The sequence below is a fragment of the Centropristis striata genome, chromosome 14 (genome assembly GCF_030273125.1).
Source record: "Centropristis striata isolate RG_2023a ecotype Rhode Island chromosome 14, C.striata_1.0, whole genome shotgun sequence".
Classification (NCBI taxonomy): domain Eukaryota; kingdom Metazoa; phylum Chordata; class Actinopteri; order Perciformes; family Serranidae; genus Centropristis; species Centropristis striata.
In genome coordinates, this window is record NC_081530.1 from 17,571,943 (window position 1) to 17,596,388 (window position 24,446).

The following is a 24,446-nucleotide window of genomic DNA, read 5'->3' on the forward strand; positions in this document are numbered from 1 at the left end:
ATTTATTTCTCACAGTTTCACATTTAAAATCCACAATGAGTCACTTACACAGATGTAAATTCAAGGGTATGTTAATATATGAAAATGAAAATATAACCAGCAGCAGGAGAACTGATCTTCTTAACAGAGCGTTGCTGAGTCAGGACAATTGATTATCTGGGTTCCTGTGAGATATTAGTCATGTGCTAAAATAAAATAAAAACATTTTGAACAAAAACCCCTCTAAGTCTACTGATGCTTCACTGATTAAACTTGATCAAAAGGCAATTCATTGGCATTGACTATTTTGACAATCAGATAGTTTTTTAAAGCAAAAAGGGCAAACATTTGCTTGTTTTTTTCTTCTCAAATTGGAGAATTTGATGTGTTTCTTTGTTATACATGGTAAACAGATGAATATATTTAGATTCGTGGGCTGTTTGTTGCATTAAACATGCAATTTGAAGTCGTAACTTTGGGCTTTGACAGAAGGATTTCAGAAACTAATGTGCAGATTAATCATTAATGAGAATCATTTTTGTTGCAGCACTAATGTTTACCTGCAAGGATATGTGGGTCAATTTGTCCACATATCTACACAACATATCTATAGAACTGACCAGTTTGATTTTCAAAATGACATTCACAAGAATACACTCTTGTTGATTTATTTTAAAAATATAAATTACATTTTAAATATATGATGGGGTTGTAATAGGTTTCAAGGTTCAAAAGTTAAGAAAGTGTACTCAAAGTGATATTTACCATGCACCTGGGGCAGAAAAACACAATTATGGAGAAAAAGTTTATTTATTTATAATATTTTAACAGACTACACATAAACAACAGCTGTAAGTGATACAGAACCAGCATATAGGTAACAACAAAAACAAAAAAAACTTTAAAGAGACTGTTCAATTAGGCAAAGATCTCCCCTCTTGGGCCTGCCAGAGGTGGTGATTGAGTTACTAAAGTAGAAAACAGCGGTTTCAGTCACCCCTACCCTGGAGCCAGCGATATGCACATGTGATTAACGTCTCCTTATCTCTCAGGGTGTGAAACAAATGCAGACGATAGCCTGTAAACCAAATGGGAATACTTTGTTTGCAAGTGTGAAGCGTGGGAGGAGCGTGCACCAGCAGGATGCAGGAGAAGTGGAGCTGTCTGTGTGTTGCAAATGTGATTTATTTGCATCAACTGTACTCACACAGGCTGAGATTATATATTTTGCATACAGTGTGCTGACATTGTTTTTTAGAGTGAGTTATCTAAACTCCTTAGTCTTTTGATACACATGAATACCGGTGCCGTGCGGTTTTCTGAATGTTGGCCCTCGATCAGAATCAGTCGGAGGCTTTTTTTTTTTAACTTCACCCACACAGACACCAAGTCACGTTTCTTAAAACTGGCAGATAAAGAAGACTTTGAAGCACCGGTTGATGCTGCTTAACTGTGGTTTAGACTGGAATCTACAGTGTTTATTCATAGTACATAGTACATCTATTTACTGAACAAGCTAAAAATAAAATGTATCTATACTTAACTACAGTCATGGAAAAAAATATTAGACCATTGTTTTCTTAATTTCATTTCATTTTAATGCCTGGTACAACTACAGGTACATTTTTTTTGACACATTTAATGATAACAACAAAAATAGTTCATAAGAGTTTAATCTTAGAGCTGATATCTAGCCATGGTTTTCTTGATAATGGTTTTGGTTATTATCAATAAAACCATGGGAAATGTACCAGGCATTAGAATGGACAAGAACTTGAAGAAAAACATGGTCTAACAATATTTTTTCATGACTGTATATGGCCAAAAAGTATGTGGAAAAGGTCTTCTTTTGTGTACTGCACCTTAGATAAATTCTTCTGAACCATTTTAATGTCTGAGCCGTGTCTACTTGTGTCCCTTCAATATCAAAGAGTGATTTACTCTCCTCATTCAATTTGATCATTTTCAGATGCTGAAGACTTTAAAGTATTCATTTTTTCACATGAAACTTGCAAAGATTATTTCGATGAAGTGTTAATTAGTTCCACAACCTGTTTGCCTTCAAGGAAGTGATGCCTACTTGCGACCCTGCATGTGTTTACCACCTCAACCAAAGTGTGATTTCCTTTTTAATCTGGATGCATTTTAAAAGGTTTCGTCTCCTTTCTCATCCTGTAAATCTTCAGGTTAATGCTGTGACTCCTCAGAGCTGCAGTGAGCTTCCACAGGTCCATGTAGAAATGCTTTTTCCCAGTTTGATGAAGTTGAAGTGCGAGTCCAGCCTCATCACCAACCAGACATCATTGGACAGCCTCAGTGCTGATGTGGCTGAAAATCGGAGAAACACAACATATTTATTATTTGCAAGATAACTTGAATCAGGTTTATTGCCAAGTAGGTTTACACATCCAAGGAATTAGACTTTATTTTAGCCAGGGTTTTTTTGTGCTTAATGGTCACAATAATCAAGAAAAAAAAAGTGCTGAAAGTTAAAAAATATTAAATACAACATGAAAATAACTCAGAATTATTGGCTGTTTCAACACACAAAACTAAAAGTTGACAAAGTAATTGCCATAACATTGATCTATAATTACAAAAGAAAACATGAGAAGCGAGGGCTACTTGATTTCAAAATTAAAAGAAAAAAGAGAAAGGCTATCATGACTAATCTAGAGGAATTTATGTATTTTTTAATGTATATTTTATGTATTTTTAGAGTTTAAAGGTGAATTATTTCAGTACAGTGATATCTTTGTTTTACTTGTTTTTTATAGAGCACATATATTAAAAATACAATTTAAATAAATTATTTGATAATTTAAAGAAATATGAAGCTAAATACAATAAAAAGAGAAAATAAACTAGGAATGTAATCAGAGGAATTGATGAAAAAGTTAAATAACAGAAACAGAAATATTAATTTATTAATGTAATCATATCACATTTGATCATTTATTATTACCAATATCGATTTTAAATATTTTTGGAGCATTCAATGCCATATTGATTTATTTATAAGTCTATTTATTTATTTATTTATTGCAGCTTCCTCCCTAAAACCTATCCATCTATCTATCTATCTATCTATCTATCTATCTATCTATCTGTCTGTCTGTCTGTCTGTCTGTCTGTCTGTTTGTCTGTCTGTCTGTCTGTCTGTCTGTCTGCCTGTCTTTCTATCTATCTATGTATTCTAAAAGCAGGTTTCTTTTTTCTCTTCAGTAGTTAAAATGTTCACATTTCTCTCGTTGCTATAACCACCAGCTCATACAGGATGACTCATTGCTGACGTGCTGCCAGTCCACCCGTTGAATCATATTCTCCCTTTCACTCACACACACACACACACAGACACACACACACACACACACACACACACTCATACCCCGCTGCAGTGTGTCTGAAATAAGAGCACAGCTGCTGTCCTTCTTCCTCCTCAGACATCAGATCCTTAGAGGCTTTTTGAGCAGAGCGGTGTGTCTGTAGCTGCGATGTCACAATAATTACTTTTTATCGTGTCGTACGATATATTGTCAAAGATATAATTAAGACCAGTTCATGCATAATGCAAGTATACCCACATCGGAATTAAAAAATAGAATTAAAATTAAATAAATTCATTACTTAACATGAAGGAATTAACTTTATTTATTTCGACCATAAAAAGAACATAATAAAACAAACAAGACAAGAGTAACAGTGTCCAAAAAGGAGTAGTTTGAAGTAAAACTGATATTTCCCAAACCATTTCTTACGTCTACTCTATTAACTCGTATTAAATTATGTATTTACATTATTAGAAACAAATTCCCAAACTTATTTACAACCAATATACAAATGTCAATACAACTATCCCCAATTTACCTATAATCTAAATTAAATAAATACATAAACAGCTATAGATAGATTATTATTATTATCCCAAGTATTTTTACGAATCAAGTTAATACTGTTCTAAAAATATAAATAACTGTATTTATTTATTTTAAATAAATATGTTTTTATTTATAAATATAATTAGCATACTACTTATAATATATATTATATTAATTATATTTATAATATTTCAAATAAATATGTTTATTTCTTTTTGAACATTAATGCTATGCTTTGTGTATTTTCTTTTCTAGTTTTATTTTTTGTTTTGTTTTTTTACAGTTTTGAAAATGTATTTATATCTGTGATCTGTTACTACAAGTTCCACACTGTTCTTTCTGTTTATTCGGCATAGGTACTATAAAAACCATTATAAGACTTGGTTGTCGTGGCTTATAATGTTCTGTGAAAAACCTCCTGACTCTGGCTTCATGTTTGCTAAAAGGTCGGCTCATTTCCTGCGATGAATACGAATCAATACCATATTTCGTTCTTAACAAGATCATGACACATTATATGTTATAAGTTCATCATGTTTAAATAAATAAAATACATTAAACTACCCAACAGCATTGAAAGGTGAAGTAGTCCCCATTTACCTGCCCTAAAGGTGTGTTTTTGTGACAGTAGTTTTCTATAAACAGGTTCTTTTAACAAAGGCCCTCGGGCTACAGAGTCAACAACTCCAACACGAGAGAGTAAAGAGGCCCGAACACATTGTTATTTTAAAAAGCAGCTGGTTTATATTTTTTCCACACACGACTGCTCACTTCTCATGACACCTACAACTGAGAGAATATTACGTTCATGTTTTCTTAAAGAACGTGAGCTATAATTGAGGCTATTTTAGGTGTTTAGTATTGTTTGTTTTTACTTCACGTCCAAATTCAAACTGGCTGACACCACATGTTCTAGCCCAGGGATGGGCAACTGGAGGCCCGGGGGGCCCATACGGCCCGCACCCTCACTTGAAGTGGCCCTCAGTAGAACTACATGCATTTGAGAATGAAATCTTAAAAGTGCAGGGTAAAGAGTGATAGATGTACTAATGCGAGTGTATAATGGGTCAAAAATCAAGGTGGTATCTGTGCTATATCAAAATCTTAGAGATTGTACGGGTGCTTCAACTGATTACATTAGGACTAGATGGGAGAAGGAGCTGGGCATCGACATCAACCCTGAGGAATGGCTTGATATGTGTGAAACACCACACTAGACTACAAGTTCACGAACGTGGAGGGAATTTGGGTGGAAAAATTTGACCCGTTTCTTTATCACACCCAAGATTAAAAGTAGACAAAGTACTACAGAACAACTATGTTGGCGGGCATGTGGGAGCAAAGAAGCTAACCATGCACATATTTTCTGGATGTGCCCCAGGCTGCGCTCCTTTTGGGATGATGTCGGTGCCATAATTAAAGATATATTGGGGTATGAAATACCAAATGAAAGTAAAATGATGTACCTTGGAAATGTAACTGAAAGTGTAACTGGTAATGATAGTTATATAGTCAAGATACTGCTGATTGCGACCAAGAAGACAATAAGAAGGAACTGGTACAAGACTGAATCTCCTACCATAGAACAATGGCTAGGGATTGTAAGAGAAATATACTGTATGGAAAAAATGACCTACCAACTTCGACTGAAGGAAGATGTTTCTATTTCTAAGTGGAAAAAAATCGGTGTTGTATGACATAACGAAAGACGTGAACTGTAAACTGTATGAATCTGATTTTGTAGAATATGGATACCAGCAGCCATGATTGTTGATACTGTTTTATTAATGTTAAGTGTTTTTTCTTTTGTTGTGTATGTCTCTTGTGTACATGGAAAAAAAAACCCTATTAAACATTACAGGTTTAAAAAAAGAAAAAGTGCAGGGTAAAAACGCACAAAATCATTTCTTGCAATTAATAACTGAAAACAAAATCACAGTAAGTGGTTATTTTTTATTTGCTTTAAACCTTTTGTATTCCTATTTATACTGTTATACATGCATTTGAGCATGAAATATGTTAAGTTATTGCACTGTAAACATATTTAAAATTGCAGTTTCATCATATCTGGTGAAGTGCACTGTCCTACATGTGGCCCTGTGGTAGTGACGATGAAAAATTGTGGACCCCTCCAGCATTTAAGTTGCCCATCCCTGCTCTAGCCTGTGGTTATGAATGGCTGTTGCTCAACACTGTGGCCCCCTGTGGAGCGAGAAGATATTTAAAGGTACATTATATGCTTTGTGCTGTAAGTTGAGATCTATAGGTTTGGTGCTATACGTACAGTACTTTGTTTTTAGTTAAGTAAGGGATCTGAAAACTTTTTCTAACACTGCACGCACCAAACACCTAAGCTAATTCGGTGAATAAATCCTATTCTTATCCTGAAGTTTGACCCTCCTTTTTGGCTTTTTGACATAACATTGCAGAGTCAAATTTTGCGGGACAGCTACGAATTCAAGTGCGTAATTTCACGTAGGAAAAACTACAAACTGTTCATGAAAACAGCCTGCACAAACAGGTGTGTAAGAGAGACAGAAACCAACAGCAAAAGAGGCAAAACATTTACAAAGTGTGTCTTGCCCCAATGTAGGAACAAGAAGATCTCAATCTTAAACCACAAAATAGGTCGTTTGTCAATATGACCTGTAGCAACCCGTGTCAGTGTTTTGTGGTTTGTGGTGCAGAGCGGAGCGTTCCAAAAATAGCACACACGTCATTATACAAAAAAAGGCAGTTTCATTGAATTTAGGCTACGAAACCACTGATCTAGGTTAACTTCCTGGTAAGGCGTTTAAACAGTAAATACTAGAGGTGTGAATCAGCAGAGGCCCAATGATACGATTTTATCCCGATACTTTAGTCACAATTCAAACAGTATTGCGATTTTAAGCATTTTGCGATATGGTGAGGATTGCGATACAATATATTGCGATTTATTTAACTGTTAAACTGCATTTTGTGTCCACAAAAATGAATCAGATCAAGAATTGTTTTGTCAAATAAGAGAAAATTCTCAGTCTATTCATCTTACTTCAGTCTTTTTATTTCTCCACAATGAGAGTCAAACCCACAGACTGACCAACAAAGTGTTCAGTCAAACTGAATTGAACTGATATCAGACATGTATGGACAACAACAACTGCAGCATTTTATCAAACTTTCCTCAACTTTCAGCTTCACTGCTCTGACTTTTTTTGAATAATGAAACATAAAAAAAGTCTAACTTTGTGATATTATTCCGACAAATTCCTGGCACGACATCCTGACACCTATGGTGCCTATAGATTCCTCAGATCTTCTAGTTTCAAGAGGTACCAGTATCTCCAGTATACTCCTAAATGGGAGCCCAATACAGCCTCCGGAAATAAAACAATGACGGCCTGTTGGAACACCAAATATCAATACGTGGATATGAATCGATATAATATTGCCACGCAAAATATCACGATACTATGCTGTATCAGTTTTTTCCCCACCTCTAGTAAGTATAGTAGTAAGTAGTTTCTAGTAAGTAAATGATGGAATTGAAGTAGTTACAAGTACAATGTCACTACTGGACTGAAGTCTAGTGATGTTTGAATCACATCTTTTACTTTTTTTTTTCACATGGGACTCGCAGGCTGTTCTCCTGGGTGAAAGTCTGACGTTTTTTTCAACCTGTAACCACCCCTCCCAGGCCAAGGGCAAGGGTGTTGCAGGACAGTTTCAAGTGTAAATACGGGTCGTATTTTGCTCCCTGTGCAAATGACCTTTGGGTTTGTTTTTTGAGGGGAGACCAGTCTGGGAGGAGACGTGGCGGGGGGGTTTCTTCATGTCTTTGCCCTGGGGATCCATTGTCTCATTATCGGCCCGTGCTATAAACAAGTTCTACTTCTGCCCTTCAGTCAACTTATCACCTCTCCCCGTATCTCCCCGTATCTCCCCGGTCTGCCTCTCGCTACGCCGTCCTCCCCCTCCCTCGTGGTCGCTCTGCTCGCCACTGAGTGAAAGCAGCAGCTGCCAAGTTTAAGAGGCTGTTACCTGAACTCGAGGGAAAGCAGAGCGAGTTACAGTGTGTGTGTGAGACTGTATATTTGTGTGTGTGTGTGTGTGTGTGTGTGTGTGTGCGGGCATGGGATGCAGCTGCCTCGACAACTGGGCAATATGCCAAAATGATGGGAGTAGAGGAGGAAACTGACCTCCTGACCTCCAAGTAGCATCCAAGTAACCAAACAGGCCACTAATTAGGTTTACCCCCTATTATAAGCAGACTTTTGCTTTTTATCCAGTTTAATTATAACACATCAAGCAAATATGGGTGTGATTGTGTAAATTTTCCCCAGATAGGTCAAATATTTCTAATTAATCAAAAGAATAAGCAGATAAAAAAACAAAAACAAATTTGTTTTTTTGGTGGATTACATTAATTTTCCACTCTTTTCTTGGTTGTAAATATATAAACCAGCTGAACCTGAAGTTACACTTCACCCTGAGACATTACATCTGATTTAATCAGTCTCTTGCGAATATGCGTCTGATGTAAATGTAAACGACCGGGTGAGATAAGGTGTCTTGAAAACAGCATGAGTTCATCTTTTTTAAATTGTGGGCTCTGTTTGAATGCAAATCCCTCATTCGGATTTAGATAATCTTGTCGGGCTGATTACTGGTGGGGTCGAGGGGGGCCCGGGGGCTTCATGTTGCTTTGGTCTCATCATGAAACTCTTTTTTTTTAATTTGCATTTTTTAATGTAAAACGAAGATGAAAATTATATAACTCTGAAATGTTTATTTTATTTGCATTGGTTTAAATATTAATCATGAAAATTCCCTTCCATCCCTGATGAGAATTATCTGTATTTTCTCTTTATGCTTATATTATTTTGTGCAAAGCACTTTGAATTGTCTTGTGGCTGAAATACGCTTTTATAAACACCTTGTTTCGATATAAATTTTATATCGAAAATTTTAACCACCATTAAAAAATCTGTGAATTATGTTTCATAAAGAGATATTTTGTGTATTTCTTTCAGCTTTTCATCCAGCTTTTTACATGATAATTTGTCTGTTTTTAAAGAGGAAAATAAAATTTAAAAAATACAACAGTAAGCAACCATAACCATACATATATACCACTAAACTTGCATACTTATAGAAAAAAATTAAACAACAGAGGGGAAACATATGCTTTCCATTCATATTATATTTCCTCAGATTTATTTGCTGTTTTTTTCGTGTGTTTCTGACCTTTTCAGTTAAAAATACACCCTGCCCTCCCAATATTATTACTTTTATGCAATATTTACGTGATAATCATTGTATTAATTATTTATATTTCTCTTATATAATAAAACACCACAGTGCCCAACACTTAAATACATCTCGAGTGTGTGGTTTTTATTTTTATGCCATGACATAATATATTTATATTTTGTCAATAGCAAACAACAACTTGGATCCAATATTGATCAGCTGATCGATAAAAGTATGGGGGTTTTTTTACACTCTGTTTCTGCATTGTTAATATCATTATTATGACTATTTTAGTGCTTCTTGTGTCGTTAAATCCACTGCTAAGCTACAATGCAGTCCCTGGTGAAGCATCATACATGTTTCAGGCGGTTCATCCGGTGACGTGCTGACGTTTTTTGCAGGAATGTGTGTGATTTGCGGGGTCTGCACCGGGGAGGGCGACGGGGAGTCAGGCCGCCTCCCATCCAGTATAAAACCCCCGGTCCAACCCTTTTCTTCCTCTTTCTGTTACCTGGCTAGGGGCAGCAGCTTTGGCCGTGAAAACCCAGAAACACCGGTAAGTTCAACTTTGATTCGTACATCAGCTGGATAGACAGAAGAGAAACAGAAAGACTCTGGCCTTTTTCCAACTGTGTTTTAATGTTTGATGAGATTCCGCCTGGAATTTAAGTTCTAACATTTTTGATCCAAAACTTTGCCCTTTCCGTTATATAACTTCACTCAAACCTGTGGATTATTTTTTCAGCGGAACATTTTTTTAAAAGAGTTTGTGTTATTTATCCAGAGCTGTTGTGTTTTTTAAAAGAGCTTTTGTGTTTAAGTTTGTAACAAAAGCGGTTTAAGAGAGAATGTGGAGGGGGGGAGGAACAAAGAAAGCGGAGACAAGAGGATGCTGGAATGGCGTTTACTCTTCCCTCCTCAGTGAAACAACTGCACATACTATAGGGTAACAGTTGTTGGCAGGCTGGACGGAATAGCTTCTGGATATTTGGAGATCTTTGTAACTTTATACGACGTGGCCCATACCGGAGGAACACGTGTCTCCTCTGGCTTGTGGCCGCGTGAGGCCTAGCAGCAATGGCCGCCAGGTTAGCGGCGAAAATCCCCCTTTTGTACCCACATTAGTAACGATTAAAAATGTCAACTGTACATTCTGACTTGTCTGTCGTTAAAATGTGAGCTTTAATTGTCAGTTTTAATCACTTTCACGCGAACTACAGCCATGATTGTGTTCACGTTAAGCTGGGCCCGTTAAGTGTCGTGGTTAAATGAAACCGTTATCTTCAAATGGAAGTTAACCGTTACGCTAATTAGTGATGGCGCGTTTAAAGATGAGAGCTAACGGGTTTTTTGTTTGTTTCTTCGTGACAGAAACTACAACAATGGGAAAGGAAAAGATCCACATCAACATCGTGGTCATTGGCCATGTCGACTCCGGCAAGTCCACCTCCACCGGCCACCTGATCTACAAGTGCGGAGGAATCGACAAGAGAACCATCGAGAAGTTCGAGAAGGAAGCCGCTGAGGTGAGCAGTTTTTCTTTATATTATAGTTTTATCTTGACAACCGTTAGTCAAGAAGAGCCAAGATGGCGGCGTCAGCGTGCCCACTCTGAGCCCCGCTGCCCGGCACCAGAGTGAAGCAAACGTCCCCCGTGTGCGCGCACGCAGGGGCGGGGCTTAGCGGGGACAGCGATGATGGTGACTGTGCACTTTGCTCAATGGAGGCCTCAGGCCGCTGTACAAAGACACGGGTTTTCAAAACGCCACAATCATACAGATTGTACTTAACCAAGTTAGTGTTGACGTTTGCACACTCATTATACTGTAAAAGAACGCTGTTAAAGGGGGAAAAAACTGCCATTTTCAATTCAAACATGCCATTCCTACATTAAAAATGTTTTGGCCCATAAAAGTGCTAAAACGCAAATTACAATCTGTTACTGCTCCATTTACAATGATTGGCCAATAGGTTATAAAATTGGGGTACATTTTCAGTTTCAGAACTAAGAACACTGAAAGAATGCATTTGTTTAAAAAAAGTCTATGGAGCATGTTGAGAATGCATGCATTATTACACCAGAAATTTGAGACATCTAGTTAAAGTTAAATCTAAATATGAATTGAACTTTCATAGCTTATCAATAGGTATTTAAAGTGTTGTGGATCACTTCAGTAATCTAAATTGCTTTTCTAATTCACATATGAACACAAGTCTGATTATTCCCTAATTTATCCCTCCACAGATGGGAAAGGGCTCCTTCAAGTACGCCTGGGTGCTGGACAAACTGAAGGCCGAGCGTGAGCGTGGTATCACCATCGACATCGCTTTGTGGAAGTTTGAGACCGCCAAGTACTATGTGACCATCATTGATGCCCCTGGACACAGAGATTTCATCAAGAACATGATCACTGGTACCTCCCAGGTAAGTCTTAATGGTAATGCAGAACAAGCTCAAAGTTTGAAGCATATCTTGTTTTGGTGTACTTGAATCTGAAATGTTTTTAATTTTTAGGCTGACTGCGCCGTGCTGATCGTCGCTGCTGGTGTTGGTGAGTTCGAGGCTGGTATCTCCAAGAACGGCCAGACCCGTGAGCACGCCCTGCTGGCCTTCACCCTCGGAGTGAAGCAGCTGATCGTTGGAGTCAACAAGATGGACTCCACTGAGCCCCCTTACAGCCAGGCCCGTTTCGAGGAAATCCAAAAGGAAGTGAGCACCTACATCAAGAAGATCGGCTACAACCCCTCCACTGTTGCCTTTGTCCCCATCTCTGGATGGCACGGAGACAACATGCTGGAAGGCAGTGAAAAGGTACGGGAATTTTTACTATGACTTTGCACTCGTTGACATGATGTCACCGGCCTTGTCTGACGACTTCTTTTTGTTCCGGTCTGTAGATGGGCTGGTTCAAGGGCTGGAAGATCGAGCGTAAGGAGGGTAATGCCAGCGGAACCACCCTGCTGGAGGCTCTTGATGCCATCCTGCCCCCTGCCCGCCCCACCGACAAGCCCCTCCGTCTGCCCCTGCAGGACGTCTACAAAATCGGCGGTAAGAAAACTGATTTCTATAATAAAAGCCACAAATGCAACTGTTGGGTTATTTTGTTCTTAAACCAATTATATTTTTCTCAGGTATTGGAACTGTACCTGTCGGCCGTGTTGAGACCGGTATCCTGAAGCCCTCCATGATTGTTACCTTCGCTCCCGTCAACCTGACCACTGAGGTGAAGTCTGTTGAGATGCACCACGAGTCTCTGCCCGAGGCCGTGCCCGGTGACAACGTTGGCTTCAACATCAAGAACGTGTCCGTCAAGGAAATCCGTCGTGGATACGTCGCTGGAGACAGCAAGAACGACCCACCCAAGGGAGCCGACAACTTCAACGCCCAGGTTGGTGTCAAACTTAATTTGCTAGATAGAAACGCTGACAAAATGGATCCCAGATTTGGGTCAAGTTGCAACCTGTTCTAATTAAAAAATGTGTCCTCAGGTCATCATCCTGAACCACCCCGGTCAGATCAACGCAGGTTACGCACCCGTGCTGGATTGCCACACCGCTCACATTGCCTGCAAGTTCAGCGAGCTCATCGAGAAGATTGACCGTCGTTCCGGCAAGAAGCTTGAGGACGCCCCCAAGTTCGTCAAGTCTGGAGACGCCGCCATCGTCAAACTGATCCCACAGAAGCCCATGGTTGTGGAGCCCTTCTCCAGCTACCCTCCCCTTGGTAAGTACTACAGAGTCTACCACTAGATCTTGACATGCTCAACAATAAAATGAGTACATGATGACAGTGCACAAATGCAGTTACTAACTGCCGTCCCCACTTCTATTCCAGGTCGTTTCGCCGTGCGTGACATGAGGCAGACGGTTGCCGTCGGTGTCATCAAGGCCGTTGAGGCCAAGGAAACAAGCGGAAAGACAACCAAGGCTGCAGAGAAGGCCAGCAAGAAGAAATGAATGGTCGTGCAGGACATCCAGCAACAAGATGTGTGCCGGCAGCAGCGGGCCACTCCTTCCCCTCTGTGTTGCCCTCATCCTGGATCATCTTCTCTGTGGCAGAGCTCTCTACTCAAGGACTGGCTTATGCTGATTAAAACCCATCGCAAAAGTTTTCGCAGGAAAAAAGAACTACGTGGCATTGTCACTTACCTGAATCACATGACGTTGCCTCTTCTCAGTTAAGTTTAAGTTGGAAATGTTGATTGTTAAAATGCCACAAATTTAATTGGAAAGAAAGCTGCTGGTAACTAATAAAATAAATGTCTTTGAAAAAATTGAAATTGGCTTGTCTGTCCTTTACTCTGTTGCAGTTGGTATAGTTTGACTGTCACAGGCGAGCCCCTCTCTGTATGCAGCTGTTTTCTGATCATGACATCTGTGTTCAGTGATGCACTTGTCGTCCAATCACACCGATAGGAATTATGCCACCCCAGCCAATGGCACCCCTTATTTTAGTCTGACAGCAACAAGAGCATGCACAGCCCGCCCTCCCTTCTAGCTCAGTATAAAAACTCAGGACTGATCCAGTTCTGTCCTTTTTTCCCTCCGCGCTAAATCAGGGGACGTCTTTTTAGTTGCTGGGCACAGGTTAGTGAAATGTCATATTTCTATCAGATTATTAGTTAATCTCTGAACTAAATCATGTTTTTAACAGGAGCTGGGGTATTATAAGGGCAGAGAATATGAAATTGGGTCCTCAGCCTGAATCATGCATAAGCCATTCAGCCAGAGCCAAATCAGGCTGAATCTAAACTAAAACAGAACCTGCATGATGTTATTTTTCATACATTTAAAAATGAGGTAAACATGCCAGCTCACCTTGGATTTCTTATCCAAACCTTGTATTGCATGTGGTGATGTATTCGGCTTTGTCTTAACCGGGCTTTAAATTACTGATGTTCAAAACAAATCCGTTAATTGGGAACCTTGAGCTGTATAAATGAGTTGCCAGATTTTCTTTCTGCCAGTCATGGTTGTCCTTTCTGTCTACCGTCGTGAACGCGCACCCTTCCACCCCAATGCTGTATGTTGTCTGGGAGCGCGCTTGCATCAGTCGGTAACATGGCGGCTCTGCGCTCCCGGCGCAACATGGAGGCTGACGGGGGCCGGTATCGAGCACATGGCGCGTGACTCACCAGTGTCTACTTTCCGGTGGCGTGCACGAGCATCAAATGACAGCTACGGAAAATGTGTCGAAATTCCCAAACTTGTGTGTCGTTTTAAAGTCCGTTAAGCTACTTTTGATGTGTATAAACATACGCCACACGGTGACATTTATATTCATTGCTTGGTTGTATAGGCTCTATAAGGCACCGGTGTTATGTCAAATTTCCCCACCCGTCGAATTGTGTTCCCCCTTTTTTTTTTTTTTTAAATAGCGCAATGGTTAGCTAAGGTTAGCTAACTGCTTTTGCCGCAGTTGTGACTGAGATAAATCCAAACACATTTGTCATGCCTCGCTTCTGACAACCTTTTAAAGCAGATTGGTGTAATATGGATACTGTTAAATGACCCCACTTGAGCCCATACTGGCTACATATGTTTAAACTGTAAATATTTAACGACTCAAGATGGTATTTATTATTTGATTAACTCAACTGCCCCGCAGTGTGCTCACCCCATTGTTTTAAACTAATTTAAACCAGAGATATGTCACTTTTAATATCGCCATTTATACCCATGTTTATAACCAGTAATTCGAAATGGGAAAGGAAAAGATCCACATCAACATCGTGGTCATTGGCCATGTCGACTCCGGCAAGTCCACCACTACAGGCCACCTGATCTACAAGTGCGGGGGGATCGACAAGAGAACCATCGAGAAGTTTGAGAAAGAAGCCGCTGAGGTTTGTTTTTGTGAGGGAACCGCAGCTTGTATCTAACATGTTTGAGACTGGAGGCAGAGACTGCATACCATCATGTGGGAAGCGGGTGTGGTGGATAAAAATCACTATTACTTGGCTCAAACTGCCACCTACTGTTTAAATACATGTACTGTTCTGATTTACTGCACCATACAGAAAACATCCCTGTTAAAATCCACACATTGTGTATAAAAGCTGTGTCGTTGATTAATAAAGCTAGTACGAAATAACCAACAATAAATATTTTTTTTAATGATCATATAACCACTTTTTTTTAGTGGATACTAAATTAACTATTATATGTTGAAATCTATATGAAAAATAAGACAAACTATTAAAACACATTAAATTAAAGCACATCAATGTTTATATTATTCAGAACTTTTTTTTAATAGCCCTTCAACACATTGGAAAAATAGCCTGATACTTTTTGAAGAAACTACATAGTAAAATTTTAAGCCTAAATGTTGATTGGAATACTGTGAAATAGCCAAAACACTAACATTTAAACAAATGTTAATCATATATTTTACTAACAAACTTGGAGCTAAGTTAAGTTGGTCAAATTCAAAGGTGTATTCACTTACTCCTTGATTATATATTTCACAATCTTAACAGGAAAATCTTTTAAAATATGCGAGGCAAAGACCCTCTTTTAAAACACTAATATATTGTGCAATTTGGCATATGATGTTTAATGAAAAGGGGGCTAACTTGTGCTAATGGCCTCCAAAATAAGGTATGTTAATTAAGAATTTGAATATGGTGACAGTACTAAAAGTCATTCTAATGGATTAACCGTCCTGTTTTTACACGATAAAAAGTCATGATTTTATACACAGGTAAGAACATTTTCCTTGCTATTTAGAAATGTGTCCTATTTAATTTCCTGCTCCATATGTAATAGATAGATAGATAGATAGATACATAGATAGATACATAGATAGATACATAGATAATGAATACAATCTGATTATTCCCTAATTTATCCCTGCACAGATGGGAAAGGGCTCCTTCAAGTACGCCTGGGTGCTGGACAAACTGAAGGCAGAGCGTGAGCGTGGTATCACCATCGACATCGCTCTGTGGAAGTTTGAAACCGCCAAGTACTACGTGACCATCATCGATGCCCCTGGACACAGAGATTTCATCAAGAACATGATCACTGGTACTTCTCAGGTAAAACCATAACTTTATAAAGGGAAAGCACAGATGTATTGAAGTGGGGATGTATGAAGTCCTTATCCATAGTCAGTGTATCACCTACGCCCACAAGAAGCAGGCAGGAGTACTAATACAGGAGCTTAAGATGTATTTAAGCCTCCTAAAAAAAATTATCAGCTGAAGTATACGCTATATTTAGAATATTGTTCTGCTTTATCTTGCCGTTAACTGAAGCTGTTCGACTTTATGTGCTCTCACAGCCTCCAGAGTCCATTAACAAAGTCAGTAATTTTAAATCCTAGAGCATGGGAGTTGTCGATCTATCACTGCATCGATCATTTAGGTTATTTTTGTTGTTGTGTGACTTTGCTTTTGACAAAGAATTTGTTTAGATTCACCAAAGACACATAATAACACAAATAAAATAACTGATCAAGGCAGCAGTAGAGAAGCAACTCCTCTGTTCTGCAAGGTAAAATCACTGTTTTTGTCAATGGAGTCTGAAGTAAAATATATAATATCTCTCTGAAGAGACTATATCATGGCCTTGGTTCTCCTCTGTGTAAACTTAAACAGGGCTGACTGATGGCAAGGTAGATCGTTTAAAATATTCTGAATACTGTGCACAGTACAGTTTTACTGCCTACCTTATCATGGTTGTACATCTTAGCTTCCTGCCTGCTTCTCCTAACTGAGGTGGCTGTGACTGACCATCTGTAGGAAATACAATATGAATAAGTACCTATTACAACCCCACTTCAAAAGAATCTGAGCTGCATCAGTGATGTGTTGTCCACTGTATACTTCATGTATCTATATACATATGCTCCACATTCTCCCTGTTCAGGCTGACTGCGCCGTGCTGATCGTCGCTGCTGGTGTTGGTGAGTTCGAGGCTGGTATCTCCAAGAACGGCCAGACCCGTGAGCACGCCCTGCTGGCCTACACTCTGGGTGTGAAGCAGCTCATCGTTGGAGTCAACAAGATGGACTCCACTGAGCCCCCTTACAGTCAGAAGCGTTTCGAGGAGATCACCAAGGAAGTGAGCGCCTACATCAAGAAGATCGGCTACAACCCCGCCACTGTTGCCTTCGTCCCCATCTCTGGATGGCACGGAGACAACATGCTGGAGGCCAGTGACAAGGTATGGGCCTTATATCATTTCTGTCAAAATATGATGTGGATTTCTTGGATTTACACATGAAACAATCCTCTTGGACTAATCATTGTCCCTTCTCTCACCACCTCTCATTACCTCTCCCTGCCTTCCTATCTCTGTCTCTGCACTCTGCGTTTCAGATGAACTGGTTCAAGGGCTGGAAGATCGAGCGTAAGGAGGGCGGTGCCTCTGGCGTCACCCTGCTGGAGGCTCTGGACTCCATCATGCCCCCCTCCCGCCCCACAGACAAAGCCCTGCGCCTGCCCCTGCAGGATGTCTACAAAATTGGCGGTAAGGCGTGTCAAGAGATGTCAAATCATAACAGGCCACCTCAAGGAAAAGGAGGCAACAAAATGTTCACAGGCGCTCCTTTCAGCAAACTGATCATCAGTAGTTGATCTACCGGTCTGACAAACCTGAACTCACCTGGTCACTTTGAAGCCTCTTTCAGACATTCACAAGCGTCTCACTATCTTCAACTCTGTGCCCTTTCTGTATCACTTCCAACACGGCACAAGTCTGAGAATAAGGCAAGAATCTTAATGTCAAATCAATCTATGCTTGAAACAAGTCAACCTTTATAGTCACCATAAGACACCAACGAGCACTCCCTCTTCAGTTTCTGAATATCCAGTCAAACACTTAACATACAGCATGTGAGAAAATAAGAATTAAGTCCTGACTTCAGGTCTTCTCAGACATTATAAAAATATGCAACACAATTTTCCTGTGTAATTACATAAATTGATAATGAGTTTGTCTTGTAATCGATGTAAATGAGCCTCCATTTTTGCAAGCAATGATCATGAATTAGGGCTTTAAGGGCAAAAAAGGGGGAGAAAACCTTGAAAACATCACTGATGCAGCCTGTGACTGAACAGAAACACGCCTCCTTCGTCCTATCATTACTTTCCACCTCCCTGCTCCTCCACTGGAGCCACTGCTCCCACCCATGCACCAGAGTTGCCCAATATCATGCGAGCACTGAAGCTCCGCATCAGTTTCATGCCTGAATGAAGTCGTAACCAATATTTTTGTACAAAAAAAATGTCTGAATGATAAAAATCCATGGCATTAGCAGATACAAGACGCCAGCAATGTCACATAGTCCCTGTCTGAAAAGGGGTTAATTTCCCTTTCAAAACATAACTCATGAATGGTAACCGACATACATAGAACTAAAAAAAAGAAGCTTAACGTGGAATAAAACACAGCTGTAAAATATAAAAACCAAACAGAGAAGCACAGAGTAGAGTTGCTTACCCGAAAGCCTGGAAGTTGCAGCAACAACACTAACAACAGCAGCTTATAGTGAAATTGGAGACTCTTTATTGATTGGTCACAGAGTCGACTCATCCTCTGATAACAGCGCTCCCTGTCGAGTACTGGTCGTGGATCCTGTTTTTCAACAGGTTTTAGACAGAACAATTGCAGAGGTGGAACAGGATGTAGTGCATCATGTCAGAGTACACTTAAACTATGCTTATACCTACGCCTGACATGTAAATAATGCTTCAAACTCAATTAAATCACAAATGATTAAATGATGGCTGCAGAGAAACACTGAAATGTTCAGTGAGAATTTACAGCTCCTACAAGCCTTTATTAAAGGAGAGATTAGATTATTTAAAGTGTGGATACATGAAGTACTTGCAGCTGCTCGATTGGTCTTCAATCTTCCCAAATTTTCACACACAACACCCCTCCTCCGCTCCCTCCACTGGCTACCGGTGGCTGCGCGGATACGCTTCAAGACTCTAGCTCTGGCGTACTCTGCTGCTAACGGTTCAGGTCCTACTTACATCCAGGACCTTGTCAAACTCTACACCCCTGCCCGTCCTCTCCGCTCTGCATCAGCCAAACACCTGGCGACTCCCACCCTGCGTGGGTCAACTCGCCTCAAAACCACTTCCAGGCTGAAGAGCTATCTCTTCCAACAATACTTAGGAAGGGGGCAGCAGCAAAATGTATTTTCAATCCATATCTGTTGACATATGCACTATATTTACAATATTTTCACCACTTTACCTTGCCTTCAGTCCATCTTAGGTTTACACGACAAAGAACTGAAGCTGTTATCTATTCTCTCTTCAAAAGCCACCAGACTGCATTGACAAAAACAGTAATTTTACCTTACATAACTGCTGGTCTCCCACTGCCACAAACAGGTTGTTAGGGCCACGGGGCAATCGCACCAAGCACTGGTCCCTGCAGCTATGCAATAACAAACCGGTTATGGCAGTGGGAGACCAGCAGTTGTGTAAGGTAAAATTACTGTTTTTGTCAATGTATTGAAGTGTATGGGACGGCCACAAAAAAATGAGTGAAAAAGAACAATAATTGGAGATTTTCAAACGTCTACTCCTCTGGCATAATTTCACCTAGAGACTCCATTTAAACTTTAAACAGTAGACACACGTCTTGTGTATCGGTGTATTAATCCACGTTTCGATAGGTCATATAGTTTTTTATCAATCCCTGTTCAATGACCATGATCATTTTTGGAGAAATTCTGAGATTATAATGGGTGTGTATTGCATGGAATGTTCATGTTCAGAGTGTGTGACATCATCGCTCAGAGTGTAGAATTAAAATTGTCAAAAAATACATTTGAAAACTGCGCTCCAGGCCGCAAATTCCACTCTACAGAAATAATTTATACATAGAAACGTAGGAAAATGTGTCTTCTCGCTCACAATCCTCTGGTAAAGCTGTCAGAGTTATAGTTTGGGCGTAGGACACACAGATGCACCACCAACTCGCACCAACAGCCCCACTGACTCCCAAATTAAAAATTCAGGAAGATTTCTGTAGAAAAGCATATTTAACAGTTTTTCAGATGGCTCTTACAAAGCTATTTCTTCATTTTTCTTCACAAAAAAACATATGTAGCCGTTCAGGAAGAACTCAGGACGCTCAAAGTGAAGTGGGATCATTGATCGGTATTATGGTTTTGCCAAAAATGCTTTCTGTTCGAGGCCAGAAATTCCTCCAGATACACGTTTCACACACACACATTTTGAGGTTGAAAGGGCATAGGTTGCTGTATAAATAAATACTTGTAAAGTAATGTTTCTTGTAGGTTAGTTCCTTGTATATAATATAGTATCATAACATTACTAGTATTGATTGTTTGAAATCTCTGAAGAATCTCATCATAGTGTACACACACCGGCAGTAGCCCCCGTGGCCCTTTTAGAATTTCTCCAGAGGAAATTTTCTAGTTTGTGTTACTGTGTGACTTTCTGTCTTCAGCTGTACATTGCTCAGCTTTTGTGCCAGTACTTGTGCCTGCTTCTACAAAACGAGGTCGTTCTGACCTCCATCTACTGTAGGAATACACTGCCTACGAATAAGTACCTCATACAACCCTACTTCAAAGAATTGGAACTATCTCTTGAATATCTTACAAAAATTACATTTCACATTCTTGTGTCCATCAAAACCTTCTTTACAAGTTATTTTGTTTGGAAGTTAATTGAAAAGCATAGAAGCAACATTTTGTCCTCCTGCTCTCAGGTATTGGAACTGTCCCTGTCGGTCGTGTTGAGACCGGTATCCTGAAGCCCGGCATGGTCGTCACCTTCGCTCCCCCCAACCTGACCACTGAGGTGAAGTCCGTGGAAATGCACCACGAGTCTCTGACTGAAGCTCTCCCCGGTGACAACGTCGGCTTCAACATCAAGAACGTGTCCGTCAAGGAGATCCGCCGTGGAAACGTGGCAGGCGACAGCAAGAACGACCCACCAATGGCCGCTGATAACTTCACCGCCCAGGTGAGTGTCAGATTTTACATGAGGTAGACACTAAAACTAAAACAGAAACATTTGGCCTTTTGTTTCAAACTTCCATTGCATTCACTGAAACCCCCTGAAGCTCTTCTAGACTTTCCAAATGCTAGCCGAGTCATAGGGCGGGTTCTTAAACAGGTATGTTAGCATTTTAGCGCCTGAGGTCTCTCCCCTCAAGCTCAATTAGGTATAGAATGGGTTGGTGGTCAGATGCCTGAAATAGTCTGTGGTTAACACAAGCTTAATCCTTGTGTATGCTTAATATTCTATGTACTCCCCTAAGGGTAAAAAATGACCCGCCATGACTAACTTAACTCCTAAAGTAAAGCAGCTTTATTGTATTTAAAACCCTAAATCTATTTTCCACGAAGAAACCACCTGTCTTTCATCAAAAACTTTGTGAATATCTCGATTTTCCCTCTTCACAGTTCAGAAAAACCGAAGAGAATAAATTACTTGAACTACTTTGGCATTTTAGTTATACAGATTAGCGACAAAATACTAACCATTTCCCCGACTTTTAAGGTGAATTAACAACAACAATAAATAAAACTTTTGGAAAAGTCATCAAATTTCGACATAAATAAAGATCCTTTAGTGTTTGTTTAGTTTTTTTTTGTTTGTTTGTGAACATCGTGGCGGGATCATTTTTGACCTTTAAGACAACACAAGGGTTAAGAGATGCTCACAAGTTTTTCACGTTTTTTAAAAGGCGGTTTCTAACAAGTGCCTTAATGAGACTACAGTGTTTGTTAGGAACTATCTCACTCGTCCACCTTACAGCCTTTAGTCTCTTCTCTTGTAAACTCTTGTAGATTGTAAATTATGTTAATAAACAAGTTTTTAGACTATGAATTTGCTAGCTTGTCAAAATAGCTGGTTAAGATTAACCTGCTGAACAAAACACGTCAGCATCAGAAACGAGTTTGTCACAGAGCTTATTTTCTGCAATGATCCAAAGTCCAATGCAAAAATCTCATAAGTGAGTTCTGAATAGACCCCATCATTTTGTTTCCTCTCTATTTCTGATTGATTTAAAAATTTCTCTATCACAATGTAATGTTTATTGAGGAAAAAAATATTTTTTTGGGGGGCCCATGCATCCAGAGACGGACCTGGAAATGGTAATCCCACCACTTGGCCGCCATGTTTAATTGGCAGCAATTGGCACTCTTCCAAGAGGCTTGGGTTTACTCATTCTTTGGAGCGATCTGGCTGAAAATGCAGTACAAAAGCCATTGAGTTGACCCAGTATTATCAACGGTGCCAACAGTGCTAACAACAGGTGACAGTGCTGACAGGGCTAACTGCTAATTACCCCTTTAATTTTGGCTGCTATTGCACAGCCAAATGCAGTCCATGTCCTCAGATGATCTTCAATGTTGCTCTGTTGACCTCCCTCCATGTATCCCCTCGCTGCAGGTCATCATCCTGAACCACCCCGGTCAGATCTCCCAGGGTTACGCCCCCGTGCTGGACTGCCACACTGCTCACATTGCCTGCAAGTTCAGCGAACTCAAAGAGAAGATCGACCGTCGTTCCGGCAAGAAGCTTGAGGACAACCCCAAGGCTCTCAAGTCTGGAGACGCCGCCATCATCACCATGTTGCCTGGAAAACCCATGTGTGTTGAGAGCTTCTCTCAGTATCCCCCTCTGGGTAAGTAAAATGCTGTTTTATTATTGGTCTTATAGTAAGTACACTTTTTTTTACAGCAGCGATTTTGACAGGAGAAGACCAGTTGTAACTGATGATTGTACTCCACCAAGGCCTTGGTATGTCAGCAACAGCAAACACAAAAAACAAAGACAAACACAATTGATAAGATAGGAAAAACAGAGAAATAATAAAAGATAAATTAAAATGGACTAAAAGTTTACATTACAAAAAGACTAAGGTAATTTAATCAACTATGGATAAAATGTCTATGCCTTGTTGAATTGGTAGATTTTAAGTTGATGTTTGAAGACTTCAACTTTTTTTGCGCCTTCCAGCTAATCGTTTTGGTTTTCTAGCTTTGAAATCAACCATAGGCAGCTATTGTTTTAGGAAAAAAAGCAAAAAGAATTGATTTAACCCATTGTGCAGTACCTGCCTAACACCAAAGAGCAGTCAGACACAGTAAGAGGATAAGCGGCTATAGAGCCAAATATTTTGCCCGGGGTTTGGTGGAGACCAAAAACGGAGCTAAAAAGGGAGTAAATATTGGATTTATTTTCATCAGGAAACATGATTTTAAATTCATCAAAATGTTACTGGATGTGTACGTAGACAATTGCTTGCCAAAATGTAACGGGTTCATAAAGTGCTGAAGTTGAATATTGTGTTAACAGGTTGTTCCCAAAGGGTAAAAAAAAAAAGAATAAGAAATGAATGGAGCTTTAATTGTTGTTCTGCATTTTGTTTAACATGATTCGATTACTGTCTGACTCAAGTGAGAGGCGTGTTTCTGATAATACAATCCACTTTCTTTCTTATTACCTGCATATTGGTCTCACAAATAATGTAAGTCATGTATTTTCTGTCTCTGTTACTACCTCCGAAAGTGGTACAGATTCGGGATCACTTGGTCCCCCTATTACCCCTCTGGGACATTCTGTTGAAGGTGAATTGCCACAGAGTCGTAAATATTCAGGGCTTGAAACATCAGTCTGAAAGGGGCCACTGACTCGTCTGTTTCGGTCTTTTCTTTCTCATCTCCTCCTCTCAGGTCGCTTCGCTGTGCGTGACATGAGGCAGACTGTGGCCGTCGGTGTCATCAAGTCCGTCGAGAAGAAGACCGCCGGCGGTGGAAAGGTCACCAAGTCTGCACAGAAGGCCGAGAAGAAGAAATGAATTCTCATGCAGGACGTCCAACAAAGAGTCGTGTCTCAGCAGCAGCGGTCTGACCCATCCCTTCTTCTTCCCTGTCACCCAGCGCCGTCTTCTCTGAGGCAGAGCTCTCTACTCAAGGACTGGCTTATGCTGATTAAAACCCACCGGAAAAGTTTCCGCAGGAAAGGAGGGCTTGTGCCTTTTAGGGAAAACTATTAATCATAATTAAGTCGAAACCAAAACAATAAAAATCTTAAACATTGCCAAATGAAGATGTTTCTTTTGTGTTTTATTCCAAGTATTTATTGATCTCAAGTTACAGCAGCACTCCCAATGTATCAAAACACAAATTTATTTTCAGTTTAAGGCCTTTTCTCATTTCCTCTATAGAGAGGGTTTAGAGAGATACCACAGGTGCAAAAGAAGAGACAGAGCAGTGTTTGAAGGTGTGTCTGACAGAACCAGTTAGCCAAGTTTACCTGCGTGTCGGCACAAAGACAAATAGTTTGTGCAACAGCATAATTATTCGTCAGACAAACATCTCAGAGGGCGAGTAGGTAAGAC

At 39.9% G+C, this 24,446-nt stretch overlaps 2 protein-coding genes across 2 annotated transcripts; both read left to right on the forward strand.

Annotated features, from left to right (window-relative positions):
• The first annotated feature begins 9,559 nt into the window (after positions 1 to 9,559).
• Positions 9,560 to 13,372, forward strand: LOC131984750 (elongation factor 1-alpha). Its single transcript, XM_059349689.1, has 8 exons — positions 9,560 to 9,648; positions 10,464 to 10,618; positions 11,338 to 11,517; positions 11,608 to 11,904; positions 11,991 to 12,141; positions 12,225 to 12,481; positions 12,582 to 12,816; positions 12,928 to 13,372. The coding sequence occupies exons 2-8, from the start codon at positions 10,475 to 10,477 to the stop codon at positions 13,047 to 13,049; spliced, it is 1,386 nt and encodes a 461-aa protein (XP_059205672.1). The 5' UTR covers positions 9,560 to 9,648; positions 10,464 to 10,474; the 3' UTR covers positions 13,050 to 13,372.
• A 183-nt stretch (positions 13,373 to 13,555) lies between these two features.
• Positions 13,556 to 24,154, forward strand: LOC131984749 (elongation factor 1-alpha). The gene is made up of 8 exons (XM_059349688.1): positions 13,556 to 13,679; positions 14,786 to 14,938; positions 15,956 to 16,135; positions 16,968 to 17,264; positions 17,420 to 17,570; positions 20,799 to 21,055; positions 22,493 to 22,727; positions 23,779 to 24,154. Exons 2-8 carry the CDS (start codon positions 14,795 to 14,797, stop codon positions 23,901 to 23,903), a joined length of 1,389 nt encoding a protein of 462 aa, XP_059205671.1. The 5' UTR covers positions 13,556 to 13,679; positions 14,786 to 14,794; the 3' UTR covers positions 23,904 to 24,154.
• Positions 24,155 to 24,446: the final 292 nt, after the last annotated feature.

Coding starts and splice junctions, on each gene's coding strand:
- LOC131984750 (XM_059349689.1), top strand. CDS start 10,475: ATGGGAAAGGAAAAGATCCACATCAACATCGTGGTCATTGGCCATGTC. Junction 10,619..11,337: donor TCGAGAAGGAAGCCGCTGAG/GTGAGCAGTTTT, acceptor ATCCCTCCACAG/ATGGGAAAGGGCTCCTTCAA. Junction 12,817..12,927: donor CTCCAGCTACCCTCCCCTTG/GTAAGTACTACA, acceptor CTTCTATTCCAG/GTCGTTTCGCCGTGCGTGAC.
- LOC131984749 (XM_059349688.1), top strand. CDS start 14,795: ATGGGAAAGGAAAAGATCCACATCAACATCGTGGTCATTGGCCATGTC. Junction 17,265..17,419: donor TGCTGGAGGCCAGTGACAAG/GTATGGGCCTTA, acceptor TCTGCGTTTCAG/ATGAACTGGTTCAAGGGCTG. Junction 17,571..20,798: donor GGATGTCTACAAAATTGGCG/GTAAGGCGTGTC, acceptor TCCTGCTCTCAG/GTATTGGAACTGTCCCTGTC.